We start from the raw sequence: 27,500 nt of genomic DNA, 5'->3' as shown, positions 1-27,500 counted from the left end.
CTTTCTACACTTTGGAACTTAAGATTCTGAATACTGGAAATTTTTCGAATTTACAATTTTGGACCCACATTACTCATGTTAAAAGTATCTTGGCCACTGTGAGTGCCATCTGCCCCGGGAAGAAGCGACCCGTTACGATTCACACAACTGTTATATATAAAACACACAAAAAAGACGAACTGGCAACCTTCAGACTCTCGGTGTGTGTACAAGATGTACAAAGACTCAGACTATTGTTTGCGCATGATCTCAAATCTCCTTAAAGTGCTCGAGCAAGCTGGTATGTGGGAACACGTTCTCTCCCCTTCGCTCCTCCTTGAAGAAGGAGGTCGTCCTCCGATACGACGACCAAGGCAGTAAAGTCGTCCGCGGGAACACACTCCTCTGTTGTCCACAGTCACAATCGGATGTCTTTCCGTTCCAAAACTTCGAGAACACTGTGTGTGTGTGTGTGTGTGTGTGTGTGTGTGTGTGTGTGTGTGTGTGTGTGTGTGTGTGTGTGTCTGTGTATTCACCATGGTCTTTGGATCACGTGTTGGACTCGTGACCGACAACTATTTCCCTCCCGGAAGAGAGCTCAGAGCTCGTATGACCGATCTATGGGTAATGCTGTGACCTTACACGCACACACACACACCCAACTCCCCGCCCACGAGTGTTGGAGTAACGACTCGAAGCACAGCGATACTGAAATTATTTCAACCCTGGGCAGGATTCGAACCCGGATTGCCGTAGTGACAGTCGGAGACTCTACCAACCGCGCCACCGAGAGAGAGAGAGAGAGAGAGAGAGAGAGAGAGAGAGAGAGAGAGAGAGTGTGTGTGTGTGTGTGTGTGTGTGTGTGTGTGTGTGTGTGTGTGTGTGTGTGTGTGTGTGTGTGTGTGTGTGTGTGTGTGTGTTTATCTACTTTCCTAGTCGTAGGGTTCTGTCTCTGCATTTCCACTTGAGACCTTATATCCCAACCCCTTTTCATTTCACTTTGCTTCCTTCCTCCACACTATTACACGAGTCAATAATCTTATACGGAAAACTGTATCTTTAACATCCTTCAATCTAGTCTTTTTAAATTTTATGTCATAGTCTCTGGTTTTCCTTTGTTCTCAAACTATAAGATCTTTATCAAGAATGTGTAGGCCTTTGATGACGCCAAACACTGCTATTAGATCGTACCTCTCTGTTCTCTCCTCGAACATTGACATCCCCAGAACATTCATACGATTTATTAGTAAGATCTAGAACAAATCTGGTCGCTGCTCTCAACATTTTCTCTCTTTTTTATATATTTCTTTTTTGTGTGGTGACCACGTTAGCGCCATTAGATTCCTTTTCTTTCTTCTCTCCTCTAACTATGGCAGGCCCAGATCATTCGCATTAGCTGAGTCTAGAACCATTTTAATAGCTGCTCTCTAAATTATCTACATTTTTTTCTATATTTCTTTTTGTGTGGCGACAATACCATTGCAGCATGGTGTATGGTAAATCACGTTTTCGACAACTTTTTCTGTACACCTTTGTCCATGCAGAGGTATAATACCCTTCCATAGATGATAAGTTTCCAAAGTGGTGTGTGTTTCTGGCGACAAATTTTCCAAAACCATCACTCCCAAGTCTCTCTGTTCATCTATCTTCGTAATAAAAACACTACTTATTGTACAGAGCAGTCAGAGCCTATCTTTATACCCACTTCCAATACCATGCACTTCCTCCTATCAAAATTAATTTCCCACTTCCGGTTCCACTTATATACTCTATCCACATCTTGTAATAACCTACAATCCTCTATGTTTCTCAATCCTCCCATGATCTTTGCATCATCAACGAATAAGTTACCATAACTGGTCAAAGTATATGTAAATGACATGATGGATAATTATCCATTATGTCATTTAAACATATCTATAACATTACTGACGTTTTGCAATGATCCCTATGGGAGACCACTAGTCACTTTCTTCCGTCCAGACAGCCTGTCCTTCGCTAATGTCCTCATTAACCTGCCTTTCGGAATGTGTCTTTTACGTATTCCAGCAAACTTCCTTCCAGATCTTTTGTATGTTCCAATTTCCATAACAATTTTTGTGAGGTATCTTATCAAACGCTTTCTCTAGATCCAAATAAACTCATTCCACTCAGCCATCCCTTCTTACATCACATCCATAACTCCTCAACTAAAAATGAGTAAATTGAAAACACATACTCATACCATCCTGAAGACGAATTGGTTTTCCATCAGGAATTTTTCCTCTTCGAAATATTTCTATCATCTGTCTTTGGCAATTCTTTCACACGGATACCACACTAGCCCAAGACATTGCCCTATGGTTTAGAGGACCCACACTATCTTCACCGTTATAAATTGGTACAATACTAGTCAGTTTCCAATCATCAGGCATATTTCCTTCTCTTGATGTCCACTAGTTGTACCCAACATTCTTTGAGTTTCCAATATGAGATCCAATCACAGAGCCTCAAGATCCTCCAATGGTTTTACCTTTTCTTGCATCTCATATAATCCCTCACTTCTAGAAATTCCCACATTTCCTTCAAAGTAACTCTCCTTAGCAAACACGGACTTGAAGTTACCGTTCAATATTTCTGACTCCGATTTAGCATCTTCACGCACTATTTCAGTCACTTTCACTATACCGATTCCTTCCCTGTGCTTCATCTTATAATTAAAGAATCAGTAAAACAGTTTAGGATCGTCTTTACAATAGTTGATTATATATATATATATATATATCTCTTTTTTCTTTTCCTCAAAAATTCTTTCCTCTCTTCTTAATTTTGTGTATTCATTCCTGGATCTCTTGTACTATTTCCTTGATCTTGTATTTCTTTTCTATCTCCCTCTTTCCATTTTTGCAGATACACATTTTTGGTAAAAATAATCTTTTCTTAAAAAAATTTTCCTTTCAGTTTCGGTATATATTTTTCACACTTCTAAGTTGTAAATCTGATTAAAAAGGACTAATTTATTCCGTATATCTTCAGACTCTAAGAAATCTCTCCAGTCTTTTACCCTAAAAAATCTCAGTTCCTTAAAGTTTGCTTTTCCAAATTTATCTCCTTCCTAACTATACGACTCATCCCTTAGTTCTGGATTACCTATAGTTAAATAGAACTCCATGACTCCACAGTCACTCTTCCCCACAGGGCATCAATAAGTTATGGACTCTCTAACACCTGGCTCTGTAATCAGCAGTATATCGAAACTTGTCGGTTTTGTGATCCACTGTGTAACTATATTGTTCACTGATACATTTAGCTGGATGTTGCTCCATGACATTACGTTTCCGACCTCTTCCCAGTCCAGTTTACCTCTCCACAGTTGAAATCACCCATTAGGATTACACTGTCACTTTTTTCGGTTTCGTTCAACTAAGACCCCCGTGTCTAACACATCTTGTCAAATTTCTTCATTCCATGACCTTGTCTTTGTTTTACGTTTGTTTGTTTGTTTGCTTGTGTGTGTGTGTGTGTGTGTGTGTGTGTGTGTGTGTGTGTGTGTGTGTGTGTCTGTGTGTGTGTTTATGTATCAAGGCCAACATCCTTTCTTTCCTCTTTCATCTCTAATAATCTATAGTCTGTCAGTTACTGAACTCAAGAAGTTCTTTCTGATGGACAGTTATGACCACCACCATCATCACCACCACCACCACCGCCACCACACCACCACCACCGCCACCCACGATATGGAGCCAATTCCCACCTTACGCTGCGCACAAAGGCTCTGTGTGCCACGCAGCAACAATAACGGGGTTATCCTCATGGATGGGCACACACTTCCGCCGTGAGCATCTGGCACTCCGTCACTGGCTCCGCCTCCGACCGAGGCCGAAGTCGTCGCCCCTTCAGTCGAGAACTCATGAGGTTCCTGACACAGCCACGCCCACTTTCAGGTGCGCACCATGCAGCAGGCTAACCACAAGACGTCCTAACAACTGTAAATGCTATCATCACTACGCTCTCCATCACCAGGTCAATAATTCACAGACCGCCACAACCACCATCAACAATCGTCACTATTATCATGCGCACCACCGACGTCCCATTCATCATGTACAGTGCACTCAGCATCCTCTTGGTACACAACGGCAAGTTATACTATTCATGGAGGAGTGGAGTGTGCGGACAAGGAAGGAGGAGGAGGAGGGGGAGGAGGAGGAGGAGGAGGAGGAGGTGGATGAAGAAAAGGTGGAAGAGGTGGAGAAGGTGGAGAATGAAGGGGAGGCGGAGGAGGAGAAAGAAATGAAAGAGACAGGTGGCTAGGAGGATAAGGAGAAGGTGAAGGAGGCTGGGGAGGTTGAGGGCGAGGATGAAGATGAGGACGAGTATAAGGAGGGTGAGAAAGCACTGGTAGAGTCGAGAGGGACGGTGCCATGGGAGAGAAGTGCCAGCGAGTGCCGATAGAGTGGAGGGAGGAGGAAGTGCGAACAAGAGTGAGCAACCCCAGGGCTTCCAGGAGACATAAAACTGTGCAATGCCCCCGTCGCTAATATTTCGCCAGTGCTTCTATCCTTGGAGACACTATAGCGCTGAAGAGGTGGATTCATACGTGGGAGAGGAGAGAGTTAAGGAGGGAGAATATGCAGAGGATAGTCGAGGTTAAAAGTTACCATACTTCTTCGGGTTAAGAAGACTGGTCTCCAATCATGAAATAATGATATGTGTCTCTGGTCCGTAGGGATGAAAAGTGATAATAGGAACAAATGAAATCAAATGATGAAAATAATAAGGGATACAGAGAGAGAGAGAGGGGCTATGAAGTCGAGTAGGGGGATGGTGTGGCGGCGGCACTTATTCTTTGGCATTCCCTGTTCATATCCCGGAAGCCTAACCATCACCAGCGCCTACATAGAATAATTCCCATTTCGCCAAACTCCTTAACCTGACCTAATGTAACCTAGGGGCATTTGGTGAAATATATAACCCAAGGAAATTTGCCGAAATGTTATTTGGAAAAAAGGTATATTGGCTAACTGGTAAACCACAAAAGAAGAAGAATGAGCGAGCAGGGAGGCACAAAAAACAATGTGACGAAAGTATAAATGAATGCGCCAACAAGTATGGATCCACACGTATGCCTGTGTGCACATACATAAACATATCAGCGCGCATACACAGGCTCACATGCGCGCGCGCACACACACACACACACACACACACACACACACACACACACACACAATCTACACAGAGTGGTCTTGAGTGCAGAATGAAAAAAAATCTGACCCCAGCTGTATCCGCTTATTATCATTATTTGTGAATATTATTAGAACAAAATATCAACAGGGTTCACCAAAACCACACAGAAACCAAACTCCTTTTCAAATAATAGCCCATGGAAATGATAGATGCACAGTTCGATGCAAGGGCCTTCAACCTCCCCTCTTTGCATCACACAGGCACGACCACTAGTTCTGTAACATCTACAACAATCTTCCTCCTACACTACATCCATACGAAATCATCCACACTCAGATCACAAAACAAGCACTTCAAGACCGACCACCGAACTCCCAACTCGCTCAAACTCCTCCGGACATTAACAACACAGAAAAAAAATCCCTCCCAAGAGGAACAGAATCCACATCAACACGACCACGTTCAGGTCACCATCCAGTATTTGAATAATAACATAGAAACAAACTGCCTCAGATGCAACCATCACTCAGAGGATACCGAATATCTCATCTTACACTACTGCACACTGCCCATATCCAGACAACATAATCTTTCTTCCTTGAGTGAATTATGGGCCGACCCATGGATCTCGCGCAAGAGAGACACGAGAAAACGGAGTGATTTATCACTATTTTTTTTATTTACTATCATTAATTTGATAATTGCAACGTCCTTAGCATGAACAGAATCCTGTGGTTGTGCTGTGCCACGCCCTTTTGTGAATAAAGTCTCCTCTTTTTATTTTTATATCACGCCTTGCGTAAACATATGAAGTATATACGTATTATAACTTGTATTTCATAAAATGTATGCCATATATAACCCATTGCGCAATACCCGTCTGTTGGGGCGCGCATCATTACGTTCTGCCATGACGCCAAATTCAGGAGAATCTTTACATAATTTGGCGGGAAAGCTTATTCTGCTTTCCCATTGCTTGAAGGTGTTTAAACTACCTACCTTAGATACGTTTTGGCATTCCGGGAAACGTAAGCACCCATTCCCGGGCTATAAAAATAAAACAAAGCAGAGAGCGACTTGTGTGAGGCACACAGAATCAATAGAAGAGAGTAAATAGACAGAGTAAATAGAGACGAGAAGCAGGGAGAACCAGAACGCAAAAAGAACAGAGAAGTAAAGAAAAGAAGCAGACGCCCAGGGCCCATCTGAATCTACGTGGAAATTATTCTACATTCGTCGATTACGACAATTTCACTAAACAAGTCCTTAGGACCACAACGATTGCCCCATCTCTACGCGAGGTGCATAGCCTTTGTGTTTTTCCTAATTGTTTCGGACATTTCCAGACTGCTGCTAGACTAAACGCGGCTCGGCACAATCTCTCTGTTATTTCTCAACTACGAAACACCAATGTCTACGTGTTCCCGACTACCAGAGGATTCCTCTACCAGAAGTTATCGTGCATCAGCTTCACCTCAGACTACCCATTTGTTCCCAAGACTGGAGAGTTGGCCTAAACGACTTTCCGTTGGTGTTACTTCTAGCAACCAGAATCAAGTCTCATCTACACCGTAATCAAGACTTCGTTTCGCCCACCTGTTATTACGTGCTGCATACAAGAGCACACCCAGCTACTCTACTTGGTAATTAATATTCTATTTATAATTCATATAACATTTGTTGCTATATTTTCTTATTCTATGTCCATTTATATTGTATGTTTTTTTTAATAATAAGTCATTTTAAAGAAGATTTTATTTATCCTGCGCACGGCCTTAATTTTTTTCCGTGTCGCGACTTGCCTGGCACCTAGGCGACAATATTCAACATCATTACTAATATTATCACCATCATTACGGCCTTCCCCTATGTACAAATGGGGGAAAGGGCCTTTTGTTACATGTACAGGTCTTTCCCCTGCCGCAATGAGAAAATCCACTTTTTCTCCGAATTGGGGAAATAAAAAAAAAAAGAAATATAAATAAGAATTAAAACTAAATAGTAAGAGATAAGAGACAAATTCTGTTCTGTCTTTTTATATCAACCTCTATTCTCGCATACACACATACACACACACACACACACACACACACACACACATACATACACACACACACAGATGCGGCAACGTACGGAATATCCTAAAAGAAGACATGGCCCAATCTAGAACTAAAAACAGATTAAAGGTTAAATTTGATCAACGCGACAGACGGTCCGGGCGAAAGGGAAGGAGGGTGAGGGGAGGGGGGGTTCGGATTTTGGGGGATTCTGACCTGTGCGGAGTCCGGCGTTGTGTGCTGCGGAATCCGGTCGGACGTTTCTCACAAAGATGGTGTCCATTGGCTCGGCCAGGCCCAACTTCGCCGCCGCGGCGTCGTCCTCGTCAGCGTCGGTGTCAGCGTCCTGCAACAACAATGAAAACATCATTGACAACGAGGACAACGGCCACGACAACAACTGTCAAAGCACAGACGGATGCTGCGCTAAGGCAACAACACGTTTGTGTAGCCATCAACAACATAAACGGGTCATCGAACTAGTGAATGATGGAGGAAAGAGGAGAGGGAGGGAGAGGTGAAGAGAGAGGAAGATCGAGAGATGAAAAAAGATAAGGACAGAAAGTAGTAGTAGTAGTAGTAGTAGTAATACCGGTAGTAATGATAATAATAATAATAATAATAATAATAATAATAATAATGACAATAATGACAATAATAACAATAATAATAATAGTAATAATAATAATAATGAAAACAATAACAAGAACAAGAACAATAATGTTAATAATGATAACAATAGGAACAATATGATGATAAAGTTGTCGGCAACTGGCACTTTCATACAAGCATGATAATGGTAATGATAACGATAGTGATAATAATAATAGTAACAACAAAGCTGTTCATGATAATGACCAGAAAAAGCATCCCTGTATTTGCACGAAGAAGTAGCACTTGCCCAGGCATCCTCACATTCTCGGGCCGTATCGGTTTGCAAAAGGAACTCAGCAACACGTAAACACGGGCCGGTGCACAAGACGTGTCCAGCAGGGTGCAACAAAAAACCCCGTCTGAGTCACACACGGGCTGCCATATATGGGCAACCAACCCTCGAAGTTCGCGCACGGCGGGACATTTACAAGGTCCCCCCTCCCCTCCCCCCCTCCCCGTACCCGACAACAGTGTCCCCTAAAAGGGGCTTCATACTCTACCCGCCAGTTTCCATCCATGATGAACGAACAAATCTGACGCCACGTCTCCCAAGCATCTCCGTAGGCTGGAACGCCTCTCTTCTCTAGCCATAGTAATTTCTAATCCTACTAATTTCTAATACCGGACAAACTTCGGGATATAACGGATTTGTCCGGTATTTTCATCGGATATAACGGATCCTCGGTTACAATGGACTTAAAAAGGATTACAAAGGCGGAGCACGCCGACAGGAGACCTTTTGGTCCATATCTAGGTCGGATGCGAAAAAAATCATAATAATAATAAATTAATAAATAAAAACTATAATAATGTAATTAACAAATAATATACATAAATAAATGCATAGGTATAGTTGAATAATAAACAAACAGGTAAATAGTAAATAATAATGAATTGACATATAAAAAATAATAAATGAAAATCAAAACGGACAAATGATAACAAAACAATTTTCGACAGACCCCTGTCCCCATATCGTCCGTTATATCGAGGGTTTACTGTGCTAATATCGTGACTTCCTATTCCGCCAAATTGCGTTTTGCCAAATTGCATTTCAAACTCCTTGACGTTTGGCATTTTGTCTAATTCCCTCGAGTTAGGTTACGCTGTGCCACGTTAGATTAGATTATGTTAACATCTTTCGCAATGGAAACGCTTCGAAATTTACTGACAGTATCAAGGCACAAGATAGTTGGACCTGACGCATCCCCGACAACATTTTAGTTTTTTTAATCATTTCTTTTTAATCGCCCAACTATCGCACTGGAAGTGCACCGTAAGTATTATGTCAAAATATCATTCGCATCAAACAGTGTAAAGGGCCATTTACACGGTCAAACGGTTTATCAAACCCGGTTCGTCAAACAGGTTTCTGAAGTGATGTTTGACCATGTGAATGGGGTATTTGGTTGTCAAAAACGTTTGGCAAACGTGTTTGACAACCAAATACCCCATTCACACGGTCAAACATCACTTCAAACACTTGTTTGACAAACCGGGTTTGACAAACCGTCTGACCGTGTCAATGGCCCTTTAGACAATTTTTTTTTCCATCTTTCCAAGGTTGCGAGACCTCAGAATCAGGAACGTTTATGAACTCCTCGCCTGTCGAAAGCGTCAGTGACCAATGTGACCTTTGGAAGTCAGGTCCAGCGACTATCAAACCCTCCAAGGCCCAACCCACATTTAAAGATTTTTTTTTTCTGGTTAACTCGAACGATTACCTAAAAACTGACTGGCTGCTGCAACCGGGACTCGAACCCGGACCTCCTGAGTGACGAGAACCGGTCGCAACAGCCAAATAGTTATCGACTATAATGTCACTGTAAGGAAGTGCTTATGAATCATAAAATATTACATTCATTATGGTCAAGTAAATGATGACCGTATGAACGTTAAGTTCGGTTTTAAGCTCAGTTAAGCCCCCTCGCGAAACAACGGGCAACCCGTTCCCCCGCTCCAACCTTCTCCTGGTGGGGGGGGGGGGGGGAGAAGATTGAAGTCCCCGAATCCACGTCCAAATGGTGACGTGGGAATTCGCTCAACGAGTTAATAAGCCAATTGCTTCGTCAGACACCCGAGTGGTCAGCCAGCAGTTGGCGGCGGCACCCCATTGTCTGGCACACTGTGCACCCGTTCACCCTCAAAGGGCCCATCCCACCCACTTTATTGACAATAATGATGATATTGTCCATATTTCTATTATTGACAATCACAACCTATCCCGTGCTTTTAATACCAAGAATTATCGAGATGCTTTTCTAGGATACTTGGTGTCAACCTAACATGATTAAATGCACATGAAATTAGTCGAATATTGCATGTACACGCGCACACACACACACACACTCACACGCACATACTGTGTATTATTCCCTTAATAAATGTTAAAACGTCGGAGTGGGGGTTTGAAGACATTCCCTAACTTGAATAAAATCGCCTACAGAAGGAACACACACACAAGAGGCGAGGGGCACTCCGGTCGAGTTATTACTTAGAAGCGGCCCCAGAGGAACACCCAGCCGTTCCCTAAGCGTACTACATTAACTCGAGCTTAAAGAACAGGGAGCTCCTGATGAGCTCTTTAACATCAACAAGACGAACACTAACTTTCAGTAACAAGGAGCCCCACACACGCCTCCCTGTCCGGTGAGGGTTGCCCGCGGCCATGCACTTGGTTGCCAGCCCCTACTGTTGATGTGTAATTATGAATAAAAGAAAAAGGAAGACACCTTTAGTCCTCCTTCCCCGCACTCACTCACTATTAAAGGCCATTTACATGGTCAAACGGTTTGTCAAACCCGGTTTGTCAAACAAGTGTTTGAAGTGATGTTTGAGCGGGTGAATGGGGTATTTGGTTGTCAAAAACGGTTGTCAAACGTGTTTGATAACCAGATACCCCCATTCACACAATCAAACATCACTTCGAACACTTGTTTGACAAACCAGGTTTGACAAACCGTTTGATCGTGTAAATGGCCCTTTACATACGATCAAACACGCTGCATTTTATGACCATCGTTTGTTTTTGCTGCCGCTAGTTGGTCGTCTTATTACAAAGGATTACAAAGACGGAAAATGCCGACAGGAGACCTTTTGGTCCACAACTAGGTCGGATGCGAAAAAATATAATAATGATAAATAAATAGATAAAAATATCATAAAATAAATAATAATAAATCAAATAAATAATTGCATTCAGGGGAACTTCCTTCACCCCCATCACTCGCGCAACGGTTAAAGTTCATGGATACTAAATAATTCTTCCGGATGATGAGGTGTGAATATAAGTGATAAAAAAAAAAGCAAAAATATACGACGGAACTCTCTTTCTCAAGCAAGGCAAAGGACAAATGAATCGGACTCTCTGTGTCTGCCACGACTATCCACGTGCTCAAAGACAGATATGGTAAATTGACAGTGAGAGCTAAGAACGTGTGCGTGCGCATGCAAACACATACACACATACACGCGCGCGCGCACACACATTTCTACACTATGAGCTACAACACACGCTTTCATGACTGCGAAGTGCAGTGAACACATCCATCCACCCAGTAACTACAGGCTATTCTACACGAACACACTCAGGCAGCGAGACTGCATACAGTGGCTTCCTAATACGGGACCAAGCACAGACTCTATTTCATTCAGTCATACACACACACACACACACACACACCACATACTGATATTATGCGTGTGTGAGTATACATAATATATATATATATATATATATATATATATATATATATATATATATATACACAGTATACAGAATAAAACTAATGACCCACTTTCGGAGAAGAATATGCGAAAGTAAAAAGATCCGTATATTTCTATCACTAACGGTGATCCTCTTCAGCAGATGTGCTACGACATTACTTTGTTGTGATATACACACAGAGAGAGAGAGAGAGAGAGAGAGAGAGAGAGAGAGAGAGAGAGAGAGAGAGAGAGAGAGAGAGAGAGAGAGAGAGAGAGAGAGAGAGAGAGAGACTTTGAGAGTGTTTGAAGTGATGTTTGACCGTGTGAATGGGGTATTTGGTTGTCAGACACGGTTGTCAAACGTGTTTGATAACCAGATACCCCCATTCACACAATCAAACATCACTTCGAACACTTGTTTGACAAACCAGGTTTGACAAACCGTTTGATCGTGTAAATGGCCCTTTACATACGATCCAATCGTATGTAAGACGAAGAAAATCACAGTTCCAGTCCCTCCAGCCTTGGGGTCGGTCCATTCCAGGATTCACTGACTACCTTTTGACTCAGCTCTTCCCTCTACAGATTTCTGAAGAAGCACTAGAATGCCGAACTGGTCGAGGAGTAAATAACTCTTGTTCCAGCTAGACGTTAACCTTCACCTTATGTTTCTGGTTATAACTGCGGACATTAGGGAGGAGGAGGAGGAGGAGGAGGAGGAGGAGGAGGAAGAAGGAAGAAGAAAGGAGGAGGTGAGGTCGAGGTGGAGGAAGAGGAAGATGAGGATGAGAAGAAGGAAAAGGAAGAGATTACCGGTAGATGATGAAGATGGAGATGAGTGGAAGGAAGAGGATGAAGATGGGAGAGGAGGAAGAGGAAGATGAGGAGGTGTAAGAGGTGGAAGAGACTGAAAATGAGGAGGAGGAGGAGGTGGAGGAGGAGGAGGAGGAGGTGGAGGAGGAGGAGGAGGAAGGGGTTTGTTGCCCAATCCTTTATAGCTGATTTCTGTTGGAGGTGCGACAGACACCATCACGTTGACTTGTCTTCGTCTCTTGAGGACCCATGGGCCCTCGTGGTGCTTCAACGACCTGGACTCTGCATTCCTCAGTTCAACTGCGATTATTTTTCACCTTTTTTCTTCTTCTTTTGGTACAGACAAGGTGGGCCATAAGTAGGTACACGTTCATGATCAAGTTATGCTTTTTCTTTTAGTGATTTTCTGGGCTTTGGTCTTTTCAATTTCATTTCTATTTTTATTATTTGCCACCCGAAAGACTACGTATGACCCAATCACTTAATGTACGCCTGCTTTTGGCCCACCCTGTATGTATCGTATGTGCCCCCGACGGCTTCGTCGCCTTGTGGCACTCTACCTTTGATCGCGGCTCTCTGGCATTACTTCGGGCCCAAGGACGATGGTGTCCCTTCCTGGGTCCACTGATGACCTTGACGTGACCTAGTTGTGACCCCTCTTACCTTTTAGATATTCTATTCTGGCTAACGCCGGACGATTCTATTCGGCTGAGGTGTGGGGGGGGGGGTGGAGAGCCCCCGAGGACACATGGATATACTGGCAAGTCTACTGACCTGGGTTTGACTGGCAAAATCTTGTTGTGAGGGTCACTATCCAATACAGTAATTACTACTAATATTGCCTAAAGCTACTGTGTGTGTGTATGCATGTATAAATATAAATATATATATATATATATATATATATATATATATATATATATGCTATATATATATATATATATATATACATACATATACATATATATATATATATGTATATATATTATATATAATATATTTATATGTATATATATACACACACAGAGTGGGTAAGAGAGAGTCTACAGCTCCACTGGGGATTCCAAACCTTCTTGTAACTTGCCTGTAAACATGAATATACAACCGCCTACACTTATATGTATTTAATGTCTCCCAGGGATATTAGCAAGTGCATTAGACTTTTGAGTCGTAGGTTCATGACGTGAATGACTCCTTCTTTACGATTTCGTAAAATTAATCGTATGTTAGTATACATAGTAAGATCGCTACAGTTTCGTAAAAGACGCTAACCGCTGCAGTACTCATAAGTGAACCTAAATGCACAAATCCTGACACTCAGCCCACTGGTACGAGTTCTACCGCTGTGAAATTCGTATCTAAATATATGCAAAACATGTTTTCACAAGGATGAGGCGAATACCATCACGGCGCGTATGACCTTACGTAAGTCGAGGAGGCGTTCGTTAGTCGAGACGCAGCAAAGATAAACAAAACAAGATGTAACATCCATCGGAAGATACTGAAGCCAAAACAGGACGGTGCTTACCTCTAGGAGAATCACGCACACCGTACAAAATATATGAGAGAGAGAGAGAGAGAGAGAGAGAGAGAGAGAGAGAGAGAGAGAGAGAGAGAGAGAGAGAGAGAGAGAGAGAGAGAGAGAGAGAGAGAGAGAGAGAGAGAGAGAGAGAGAGAGAGAGAGAGAGAGAGAGAGAGAGAGAGAGAGAGAGAGAGAGAGAGACACGAACGCGCAAGTTCGAGACACAAACGCAGTGGCTCTGGACACAAACACTGCACAAGCGCGCCATTACTAGACACCAAGACGTGGCGACAGTGCTAAGACGCCATTGCAAGGCGACCTACAGGCCCAGGAACGGTCACACTAGTTTTTGACGCAAACACGTTTCAAATCACTAAAAAGACAATTCCAAGACACAAAACAAGGCGCAGTATGATAAAGACACACGAGCGCAGGAAGAAAACAAACATTACTTCACAAAACCATGATCCTCAACGTCGTGTATCACTGAGAAACGTTACTTTCATCCCTACGGACCAAAGTCACGTAGCATTCTTTGATGTTTGCTGACTCATCTTCACTTCAAGATGAATGCGGATCACTTTTAACGCCTTCCATTCTGCTGCCGCTCCCGTCCTCTCTCCTGGTATCTTTTGTTGACCACCTCCGCGACTCGACCTCTTCGGCGCGGTAGAGTCCCCAAGGCCAGATAAGCTGATTACCACAGACGACGAAATTCTGAATCCGCTGCGACCTCTCTCACTCTTCCGCACAAGAACGACAACGACGACGGCCAGGACAAGACGAGTACAACAACAACAAGACGACGAGGTCGAAAACAACGGCGAGAACAAGACGACGACGACGAAGAAGAAGAAGAAGAGGACGGCGTCGTAGTCGACAAGGACTACGACGACGACACGGCCTTGGCCACGGGAAGGCTACACCAAACCTTAGACTATGCGAAGGCCACCTCTACGCAGTTACCCCTTCCACCTCCACCTCCACCTCCTCCTCCTACACCTCCCCGACATCCCGTCAGAGGGGCTCCGTCTGCGTTCCTCCGCGCTCTTCTCGGCGGCCGGTGAGCCCTTCGCCGGATCTTGGCCCCCGCGGCTTCCTCCGCCTCCGCCTCCTCCTCCTCCTCCCCGAGGCCTCGCTGACCTCAACCTGGTTATCTAACGGCCCCTTCCGCGCGCCCGCCCTCACGCCCGCGTCCACCGCCGCCTCCCCATCAAGAACTGCGGTCGTCGCGTTGGAATTGTGGAAACAACGGCCCGAGTGACGACCCACAGCTCCCCCCTATCCCCCCCCCCGACTCTCCGAGCCGTGAGGACGGCGTGCGACCAAGAAGAGGGAAGTGGGCGCAGGCCGTTCTGCTCCTCTCTCGCCACAAACAACAGACCGCCATGCGTCGTACTCTGGCGCGGAGATCACCCGAACCCGTCCACCACCACCACCACCCCTGATCCCGATCACCTGCTTTCCTCCTTCCGGAGATTATGGACATGCCGCCCCCCCGCCCCCCGTCAAACACGCCTCCGCCTCCACCTCCGCCTCCGCCTCCGCCTCCTTTGACACGAAAAGGAACTGAAAGAGTCCGAGATCGATGCGCAAAAGGTCAAAGAGAAGAGAAAAAGAAGAATAGGGAAGGAGGAAGAGGAGGAGGAGGGGAAGGAGGAGGAGGGGTGGAGGAGGTGGAGGAGGAAGGAAAGAGGGCAAGGAAGAGAAGGTAGGGAGGGAGAAGGAAAGGAGGAGGAAGGAGAAAGGGAAGAATAGGAAGGAGGAGGGGGGAGAGGAGAGGGAGGGGCAAAGAGACAGTAGCACCGCCAGGGAAAGATAGATAGCTAAGTAAATAGATGAATAGATAGATAGATAGAGAGAGAGAGAGAGATAGAGTGAGAGTTGTATAGGCCTAACTGGGGTCATTGCGTCTAGCTCTCCAGCCACAAGCTCTGTTCCCATCTTTCTCTTTCTATCTCAACTGCACACACATACACACACACAAACGCACGCACACACACATGTACACGTATACACACGCACACGTACACTCATATCCCTTAGAGCACAGGTCATTTGAAAGGGGGGAAAACACTCGTGTGTTGACGTGAAAATGGTAAGCGGGGACGGGGGTGGGGGGGGGTGATCCAGGAAGACGGCCTCCTGTCATGGCACAGAGCCACTGGCGGGGAAGTGTCACGCGTCATCCACAACATGACACCCCGTGACAGCAAGCGTCATTCAGCAGCAGGGAGGCGCGTGGTGGCCCACGGCTTAAGCGGACCCTACACGATCAATATTATTGCGCAATATTCCGTATTGTACAACATTATTGATGGTTTAGGATTGGTATTGAAGAGGCACACGTGTTTGTCCTGTGGACTTAATATTTCAATATATTGTGTTATTCTTCAATACCATCCTTACACTGTCAATAATATTATACAAAAATGAATATTGCGCAATAATATTGACCGTGTAGTGCCCACTTTAGAGTCCTCTGATTCGCGTCCAAAGGCTTTTTCAAAGTCGTACCTTGTTCGGTGAATTTCATCGGCCATTAGCCTTCGTTAGTCTTTTAAAATTTTCTTTGTTTCCACTGAAAGTAGCTTGTTTATAATGCGTAAACTACTACACCCCTAAGCATTGTGTTGTGTACATATGAACCCCAAAGTCTACACTTTGACTGGGCTACCATTCCTAAAAGGAGGGAAAAGAGTCTTTTGGTAAATGTATTATCATTAGTAACATTGTTATTACTATTTCATATCATCATCATCATTATCATTATTATTATTATTGTTATTATCATTATTATTATTGTTGTTACTATTATAACTATTTCTACCATCATTATGGCGAAGCAATCCCAACACCACACAACCTCAGAGGAGACAAAGAAGGCGACCTGTTTGCAATAAAAACACTAGGAACGAGTGCTTTATAAATGCAAGGTAACCATTTTAGAAAATAAACAAACGGAGCAGAGCGCTTTCGTATATTACATCTTCAGTGTAAATTACACTGAAGATATAATATACGAAAGCGCTCTGCTCCGTTTATTTTCTAAAGTGGTTACCTTGCATATATATATATATATATACATATATATATGTACATATGTATATAATATATATATGCATATATATATATATATATACAGTATATATATATATATATATATATATATATATATATACATATATATAAATACATATATAATATATATAAATACATATATACATATATATAAATACATATATACATACATATAAATACATATATGCATATATAGATATATATACATTATATATATATATATATATATAGTATATATACATATATGAATATATACTGTATATACTTATATATATATATATATATATATATATATACATGTATATATAAATATTTATATATGTATATATATATATATATATATATAGATATATAGCTAGATACAGTATGCAATAAAAACACTAGGAATGTGTGCCTTATAAATGCAAGGTAACCACTTTAGAAAATAAATAAACGGAGCAGAGTGCTTTCGTATATTACATCTTCAGTGTAATTTACACTGAATATATGATTTACGAAAGCGCTCTGCTCCGGTTATTTTCTAAAGTGGTTACCTTGCATATATATATATATATATATATATTATATATGTATATATATACAGTATATATATATATATTATATAGATACAGTATATATATATATATATATATATTATATATATACAGTATATATATATGTATATATACCAATATACATACATGTATATACCAATATACATACATGTATGTATATATATATATATATATATATATATATATATACATATATACAACGATACATACACCAAAAGGCCCTTTTCCCATTAGAATGGGGAGTGGCCACCACTCATGGCATGCCCAACCAAAAACCCATTTGTTATCCCTTCTATCTTAGCTCTTTGCGAATGAAGGGTCATCCCTGTCTCTCGCTTACTGTTCGGGTCAGAGGCAATGCAGGTAGACACAGCACTCCGACTATAAAGACGGACAGCCGAAGCAGGTTTAACCCCATCGCTTCATTACATATTGACCCTCCGCCCCACCTCACCCACTCAAGAAATGCAGAGCAGACAAGAAGAAATCAGTTCGAGACGCGTTTTTTCATCCAATCGCAACCATTCTCCACTACACATACTTTAACCACTCACTTTCCTGCTCGACAGACTTTCATCTTGTACCCAATGGCTATTTGAACCCGTCTATTCACTTTATTATTGGTCTTCCCTTCAAGGTCATTTGCTTCCAGACTCTTTTTCTGCTAGTCCTCATTCATGCTTTACATAAGCTCAATCCATTCTTTGATCAACTCTGTCAACTCTCTTGCCATCCCCGCATCTTGCACCACCTCCACAATCCTCACTCTATCTACTCACCCCCACCTTACTTCTTAAACACATTTAGGTTCTTCCTTTCTACCTTTAATTCCAAGTCTCTGCTCCATATATTATCATGGCCACAATCATTCCCTTGAAACATCATTACGTTTATCCCCTCATATATATATCTCATGACTCTTCATTCCCTCCAAACATTTTATTGTTTTTTTTTTTTACACTACAATTCACCTCCAACCCCACTCCTCCATTCCCGGGTACATGTGACCCTGCATACTTAAAATTCTCTTCCTCCTCCGGATGTTATACTTTCATACTTCTAACTCACCAACAATAATGACATAAATAATGATAATAGTGATGTAGTAGTAGAAGTAGTAGTAGTAATGATGTAGTAGTAGTAGTAGTAGTAGTAATGATGATGATGATAATAATCATAATAATAATAACAATGATAGCGACTTAATAGTAACAACAACAATAACGATAGCAACAACAAAAATGCATAGAAAACCTATTACGAAAAAAAAAAAAATAAAAAAAAAAATAGGCGCCACTTTTGGAAAACGGCTCCTAAAACAAACTCACGTACATACACCAAGCACTCCGTAATTCATCACCAGCCAACAGCATCATTGGACAAGAGAAGGAGAAAAAGAGGGCATCCCAAGGGACATCCATTCCCCCCCCCACCCTCGCGTGCGATTAACTAACTGCAATAAAAGACCCACACTATCACAGCGCCACAAAAGAGCAATCATACGTGTCAACCCCAGAGCGCCGTCCGACCAGACAAAGACTAAACTACCACCACCACGTCCTCCACCACCACCACCATCCTCACCACCACTACCACAACCTCCACCCTCCCACCTTCAATCTCCTCCTCCTCCTCCTCCTCCTCCTGCAGGCGGTGCCATAAAACAATGTCATGGCCACCACCCAGCAGGAACAATAACACCCTCTCACCAGGAGAGAAACGTGGAATAAAAGAGAACAAGCACAGCACTTGCTAAAAGCCCCGCATCGAGATGTAACCGAAGACGGACAAGTGCTCCCAAGTGCGCTTCAACGGCGTCCCCCTTCGTCGTCGTCGTCATCCTCGTCGTCGTCGTCTTCCACGGACCCTATAATCCAACCCCCAACCCCTAACCCCCGAACGCCAGTGACATCTATCTTCTCCCGTCCACCCGCGGGTCCCAAACCACCCAGACACCCTAAATGCACCCTTCCCTTCACCCTACCTTCCCTCCCTCCCTCCCTCCATCTGCCGTCCAAAGCCCCACCCCCCCATCGCCCCCCACCCACCCCCGAGAACCACGAACTGTCGCCTCCCTCAGGGTTGGTGCCACCCGGGAGGCACCAAAGGGCGCAAGTCGAAGGTTTGTCAAACGTGCGAAGTCATGAAGAAGGCGCAAGAGGGTGGGGCGAGGAGGAGGAGGAGGAGAAAAAGGAGATGGAGGAGGAGGAGGAGGAGGAGGAGGAGGAGGAGGAGGAGGAGGAGGAGGAGGAGGAGGAGGAGGAAGAAGAGAGGAGGAGGAGGAGGAGGAGGAGAAGTAGAGGGGAGGGGGAACCTTGACGACCTCCCTGCCCCTTCCTACATTACGGCGGGCGGGCTTCCCCCTCTTAGTATGGAAATGGGCCTCACTCAAGCAAGCTCGTCTATTCTAAAGAGGCGTGTTCCAATGACGTCACTGATATCCATACAAGAAAACCGGGTAATTATTATCATCACCACGAGGAGGAACGAGATCATTAATAGAAAACGCTGTACAAATGTCTCGTCCTCGTAATGACTTTGAGTTCCGGTCGGCCTTGGATACTTGAGGAACGTTCTGCATACAGCAGTTCTAAGACAAAGCGTCCTATGATTCAACCATACCGTCTTGGATCATGTGCCGGTCCCTTGGTCGACGGCTATTACCCTAACGGACGAGAACTCAGAGTTCGTATTTGAAAGCTACTTTGATATCCAATTTTTTTAGTAGGTGTGGTGTGGTGTAGTCATATTTAAAAGCTACTTTGATATCCAATTTTTTGAGTAGGTTAACAATACAAAGAAAATTGTTCATGTTTATTCCAATCACCATATCAATGTAAAAAGATCAGTTTTTATTTCTATGTACTTGAGAGCTTCAGATCCTGAATTTATCGATGACGAAATTAGAACTATCCGGAATATTGGGGAAGAGTTAAAATATCCCACTCATATTCTTAATCAATGTCACAATACCGCCAAGAAACGCTTTTACAAAACTTGCAATCAAGAACAAGGAAACCATAAACAACTTAATACACTTGTTCTTCCTTTTCATGAAAATTTTCTTAGTATTGTCAACCTACTCAAAAAATTGGATATCAAAGTAGCTTTTAAATATGACCACACCATTAAGAAAACTTTAATTAAGAACAGCCCTCCTAACAACAACGGTGTGGTCTATAAAATTCCTTGCCAAGATTGTAACAAATTTTATATTGGACAAACTGGGAAAAACTTGGAAACAAGGATTTCCCAACATAAATATAGTGCGAGATCTGCCCAGGAAAATAATGCGTTATTTCAACATGAAGCATTATACAACCATCATATTGATTGGTCTAAGGCAACAATTTTAGCCAAAGGAAAAAACCTACAAGAAAGAAATATAATAGAATCCTGTTTAATATCAGGCACGTTTGATAAAAACATAAACTTAAGCTATGGTCATTTTAAATGTGATAAATTGGTAACCCAAATGGTCACCAAGATCTTTCCGCCAGATTGAGCCTTATGTGTTGGTCAGGTCGACAGAGGTAAGGTCATCCCCCCTTCTCGCATTGTATTGTCTTCCCCCCCCCCCCAATGGTTGCCACCTGATACTTACATTTAAACACAACTCTGTATCTCTGTCGTTTAGTCTGAAGATGTAATATACGAAAGTCTACAAGTTTCCCTTCTCCTGTTGTTATTTTGCATATATATATATATATATATATATATATATATATATATATATATATATATATATATATATATATATATATGAGGTGCTAAGATGAGAGGGAGGGTGGAGGGGTGTGGAGTGTATTCAGGGATGGAATGGGTGGGAATGATTTTATGCCTTTTCCTTTTTGGCTACCTCCCTTGTAAGGGGGAAAAAGCCTTGGTATATGTATGTATTTATATATATATATATATATATATGTATATATATATATATATATATATATGTATATATATATATATATAATATATATTGCAAAAATAATCACAATAAACGCGTGACGAAAAGATATTGCAGAAACCACAGGGAAATTAAAGTCGGAATACTATTCCGACTTTAATTTCCCTGTGGTTTCTGCAATATATATATATATATGTTCACTGTAAAGGTTGTGTTAAAACATACCAATCTCCATATATATATGTATATATATATATGTATATATATATATATATATATATATATATATATATATATATATATATATATATATATATCAGATATTATTCTCCGATCATAAAAGAATGCTACGTGACTCTGGTACGTAGGGATGCCACCAACGTCCCTCTAGTACTGACTGTATAACACGCGGTCAACACCCACTACGAGGCTGGTTCCACGTGATAGAGTTGTGGGCACAAACCTTGTACCATCCTATGGTTGTCATGTACCGTCTGGTAGATGACAAGGATTTTCATTTTGAGTTACAATGACAAAGCATGGTGACAAGGATTCTTTGGGTCCATAAAGGAGGTTAAAGGCAAAAAAAATAATAATAATAAATAAATGAATAAATAATAGAAAAAAAAAAATAAAACAATCAGAAGAAAAGGCAAATAAATAAATAAATAAATAAATAAAACGAGCAAGCAAACGATATACCCAATTGACAGCTTATGCCAGAGATGTTTATTTGTGTGAATCTTAAAACTTCAATACGTACATCACTCTAACTCCCCTTCGGGAAGCCTTATTCCGCTGGCTGACTACGCGGTTGTCGTGATTGATTCTAGGGTTAAATCTAAGCCCTGGTTATTTCTCGGAGCACTATTTACTTAACAGCTTAACATGTTTTCTTTTCGAGAAAAAACACATAAACCAGTCAGCCACAAAGGATGGATCCCAACTTATTCTGACCCTGAACGGAGGAGACGCGACTGAAACTGAAGCAACGAGGCCATACATCACAAGTGACTTTGGATGAACGTCGTCCGCAGTGGTCTGTATGCAGCATCACGTAAACAACACTTTAAATCATCAACGCACCACCCTCTTCGTCTCTGCCAATAGCCTAAAATACACCAAGTTTATTTTCCTTTTCAACGAACTTAGGTGAGTTTATTTACCCTAGATGAAACTTTGTACACAAAAGGATTACCTTCACAATGCTGCTACCTAGTTACTCCATTTCCTTACAATGATAATGCAACCGAGATTACGAAACACGAACGAGTAGGTACTGAGAAGCTCTACAAGATAGACACATCAAATTCATTTAAGACGACGACGACGAGGCACTTTGTCTTTCGCAGCAAACGTGGAAGGCGGGAAATAGTTTGCGAACCCGAGGCCCCACGCCCTTCACTCACTCACTCACTCACACACACACACACACACACACACACACACACACACACACACACACACACACACACACACACACACACACACACACATACACAAAGGCAAAGTTTGGCTGATGAAAAAACTAATGGGACCGCACCAGCGTTATTGTGTTCCTGTATCGCAACAAACACAACAGTCGGACGAAAGCGAAACTATATATTTCGATTGCTAACTGCAATCCTCTTCAGGAGGTACTACTTCAGTAGGTGCTACTGAAGAGGGTTGCAGTTAGCAATCGAAATATATAGTTTCGCTTACTCAACTCTTTCTTTCGTCCGACTGTGGTGTTAGTTGTGATTTACAAAAATGTGTTACTACATTTCTCACCAATGACGTTCCTGTCTATTCTATAATAATGCAAATACAATTAGCTAAGCACGCACCCCACCCACCCACCCACCCACACACACACACACACACACAATCTGTGCCCCTCTTCTCCTGATCTTCTTCTTCCTCCTCCTGCGACGCATAATGAAAGCTTTGCAATGCTAATACCGGCGTCGGTATCACCACCTCTCCAAAGTAGAGTGCCACTGCCCTCCTCCTCTTCCTCCTCCTCCTAATACACTTAACGAAAGCTTTGTAGTGCCAATACCAGCGTCAGTGATTCCATCGCCCCGAAGAAAAGTACCCCTCTTCTCATTCTCCTCCTCCTGGTACAAATAATAAAATATTACCAATATCAGCCTCAGTGCCACCACTACTACGAGAAAGGGTGTGCCTGCGTTCTCATCTTCTACTACATGTAATGAAATATTAGCAATACCAATACCAGTGCCTGCCGTCCTCCTCCTCCTCCTCCTGTCATACGTACTGAAAGCTTAGCCAGTGCCAGTGCCAGTACCCCGTTCCCGAGGAAGAGTGCCACCGTTTCCGAGGTTTGCCGTCGCTACACACGACTGACTCCACACAATCCCCTGACGTCACTTTCACCCATATCCCCCTAAGCCTCGTCAACCTCCTGCTCCTCCCTTCCTCTCCCTTCCTCTCCCCTCGCCCTTTCCCGTCTTCTTACCCTCCCTTCCCCACTACACCCTCGCTCCGTCCCCGTCCCTATCATCAGTGCCTCAATTCTTTCATTTGTCCCTCGACCCTCCATACTCGGCGCACTGTACGGACGATGTCCCTCAACGCCAGAGGATTCTTTTCGTGTTGCTGAACTCCTGGTTTGAACGAGGACCTGTCCCATCTAGACCCTGCTGCTACGGTTGGAGGAACCGACCCAACTTTGAACTGGGTTATGAAACCACTTGGCGCAGACCAAAGCATCTATACAGTGAGGCACATTACCGAAACGATTATATTCATCCCAAAGATGTCCCCTTCCTCATCAAAAGGTTGCTCATCTCTTGTAATACCTATTTACTTCAGTTCCCTTCATGGGGATTTATTTTCAGATGAGGGAAACGTCCCGTTTGGAGAAAGAGTTAATGAGTAAGATGACGAAGGTTTTATTCAGCTGTGAAAGGGGGGGAAGGAGGGGGGGAAGGAGGGGGGGCACGTGATTGGTGGGAATCTACATCGAACGAGAAACTCCCCCATCTACCCAGCCCCCCCCCCATCTGTCGCAAGCTCCCAGACACTTAACTTTGAATTAGCGTACTCTTCCTTCGTTCCTCTCTGGACGCGGGACCCTCTGATGGAACTTTATCTTGTATTTCTTTCCTTTCTAACAAGTGCGTGCATATAAGAAAGAGGAAAACGGAAAAAGGAGAGAACAAAACGGTTGATTGAAATTCCTATGGCAACCACCGTTGACGGCCCCGGGAACAGACGAACGTTGTCATCGAACTCGGGGGAAGGTTTCTCGTCGGAGGAGCCAGCCAGCCAAAGCGTCGTCGTCTTAAGCGAGCCCTACACGATCAATATTATTGCGCAATATTCCGTATTGTACAATATTACTGAATATGTATTGAAGACCGTCGATATCCAAGAGTGATGAGCGACAATGTTGTGTCATTCTTTAGTACCATCCTTACACCGTTAATAATTTTGCACAATACGGGATATTGCGCAATAGTATTGATCGTGTAGAGCCCACTTTAAGCCGCCCATACACGATCAATTATATTGCGCAATTTCATTGTCAATACTCTGAATTGACAATTAAATTGACCGTGTATGGGCGATATATCGCCCATACATTGTCAATTTAATTGTCAATTCAGAGTATTGACAATGAAATTGCGCAATGTAATTGATCGTGTATGGGCCGCTTTACACTCGTAGTGACCCGTGGCAGTCGAGGAAAATGTAAACATCCCCGAGTGACTTGAGCCCTACATCAAGATGACCGACCCCCCCCCTCCCGGGGGGGGGGGGAAGAAAGGACAAAACAAAGCGAAACCAAATTAAACAAAAGAATGCAAAACAAATCCAAATAAGAAAAATAAGACAAAATAAACAATTCCTCTTCACCCCCAACTACAGACGAAAAGGTCACCATCCGCTCAACGTCCTCATGTTAATTCCTCCTCCTCCTCCTCCTCCTCTTCCTCCAAAAGTGTCCATAGGGATGAACACTTCTTCAACATTCCCCGGGTCCCTCACGCCCGCTGACGCAATTTCTTCCACCATCATTACCACTACCATCTCCGCCTTACCCTCATCTCCTTCTCTTCCACCACCTATAAAATCACTAAAACCATTCCCACCACCCAATCTACCATCATCACAACCGCTTTCATCATGTCCATCGTCACCACTACCATCACCACCATCTCTTCCTCCTCCTCTTCTTTTTCCTCTTTTTCATCTCCCTCCTCCTCCTCCTCCTCGTCCGCGTCTGGCTGGGAACACGCGCAAAAACACCAATTTGGGAAGGAAAGCGCGCGCGCGCGCCCGCGCACTCACGCGGGGGATTAGGGGTGGCGGATTCGTCCTTGTCAGCAAACGTAGTAGGTACACATGTGTTGCCGAGATTTGGACTAGTGTACATGTGCGTGTTCGCAAGCGTGCATGTATATATTGTATGTATGTATGTATGTATGTATGTATGTATGTATGTATGTATGCATGGATGTATGCATGTATGAATGCATGTGGACATATGAATTTTCGAGTCCGTTGACATTTACTCGTGTTTGTTATTGTGCATACATGCACACACACTATCTACCTCTATATATATATATATATATATATACTGTATAATATACATATATATATATATATATATATATATATATATATATATATATATATATATACTGTATAATATACATATATATATATATATATATATACGCACACACATAATTATATATATATATATATATATATATATATATATATATATGTGTGTGTGTGTGTGTGTGTGTGTGTGTGTGTGTGTGTGTGTGTGTGCGTGTGTGTGCGTATACATTTACAGAGGAAGACAGACAGAGAAAGAGAGAGAGATTGCGTGTGCGTCTGACGGGCTTCTTTAGCAACAAAATTAGCGCCTCAGTCCAGTCGGTCGACAGTCCCGCTCACCAATACCCTTAACCTCTTCCTTGGTCAAGGTGACGCAATCGCAAACATATTTAGTGCAGATAATGGAAGAGAGAGGAAGAAAAAGAACAGCCATCACATTAGCATATTAACAAATAAATAAATAGAATAAAAAGAGCAATTTCACACTTTTCAAATAGAATTCCACCGCTAGTGTGGCGATGTGGTGAACTTGGAAGCTGAATATGAGGACACCAAACCACCAAAACATGTTCACATGTGAAGGAGGCCAGATGTGAGCGGCATGAGAGTGCCAGAGTGCCACAAGTAGTCGTCCCAGGGTGCCATCGTAATAGCCCCTGGGTGCCACCGTAGTAGGTCCGGGTAGCCACCACATGACAATTGGCCGAGGCGCTCGCCGGCTGGGAGTAACCTATCAGTGCCATCAGAAAGCCGAGACGTTACTTGGTGTCTGAGGCGCCCGCCACAGTAGGCCGTGGTTCCTTCAAGTAGGCAGAAGCTGTTGCCTAAAGTAGGCTTGGCTAGGCAATGGATCTTCTAAATACACAGAAGCTGCCTCAAGGAGGTCAGGCAAGGTCATGGTTCTTCCAATTATGCTGGAGGTCAGTCAAGAAGACCCAAATGAGGTCAAAACTGCCAATGGAATAGGTCGACCCGAGCGTACGCAAGCTGAGGATGGCACCACTTGGTACTGGCCGGTGGCACCCACTGGCAACCTTACACCCAAGTCCTTCAATGTTCTGTGTTTGTATTAAGTGTATGTTTGCCACTCGCCCCTGCATCTGGCACCTATGACTGTCTTTGTTATTCATCGCGACTCTTGGGGTCCGACCGACGTTGGAAGCGAGTTGTACCCGTCGGGGCAGCGTGATTTATGATGTTGTACCTCATATACATCAAAAGATGTTGTAACCATGTCTTTCTTCATTTTCTAGGCTCCGAGCTGCTACCAGCCGCCGGGTCTTAGCGGTCATGTTTAGGTAACCAATATGTGGAGGAAGGGATATTTTTTTTTTTTTTTTTTTTTTTTTTTTTAAGTATCACTCCTACGGGCTTTGTTTGAGCCCTTGATAGGGAGGGATGCCTCTCAGGATTGTGATTTCTGAATTTGAAGCTCACTTATTTAGTGAAATATGTAACCTCATCTCTTAAGGAAT

General features: G+C 42.9%; 1 protein-coding gene across 1 annotated transcript in view; it reads right to left on the bottom strand.

Annotated features, from left to right (window-relative positions):
- The window catches only part of LOC143024082 (uncharacterized), a 166,607-nt gene extending 139,839 nt beyond the window's left edge, over positions 1–26,768 (bottom strand). Inside the window, exons 1-3 of the mRNA XM_076182828.1 lie at positions 26,512–26,768; positions 23,992–24,139; positions 7,422–7,551 (exon numbers count right to left, since the gene is read on the bottom strand). Of these exons, the coding sequence (XP_076038943.1) occupies positions 7,422–7,551; positions 23,992–24,139; positions 26,512–26,768 (535 nt within the window). The remainder of the gene's footprint in view (positions 1–7,421; positions 7,552–23,991; positions 24,140–26,511) is intronic.
- Positions 26,769–27,500: the final 732 nt, after the last annotated feature.

The sequence above is a fragment of the Oratosquilla oratoria genome, unplaced genomic scaffold (genome assembly GCF_046742065.1).
Source record: "Oratosquilla oratoria isolate Oo_2021 unplaced genomic scaffold, ASM4674206v1 SCAFFOLD89, whole genome shotgun sequence".
Taxonomy (NCBI): domain Eukaryota; kingdom Metazoa; phylum Arthropoda; class Malacostraca; order Stomatopoda; family Squillidae; genus Oratosquilla; species Oratosquilla oratoria.
The sequence above is the reverse complement of the archived record's forward strand: the minus strand, read 5'-3'. Positions and strand labels throughout refer to the sequence as shown.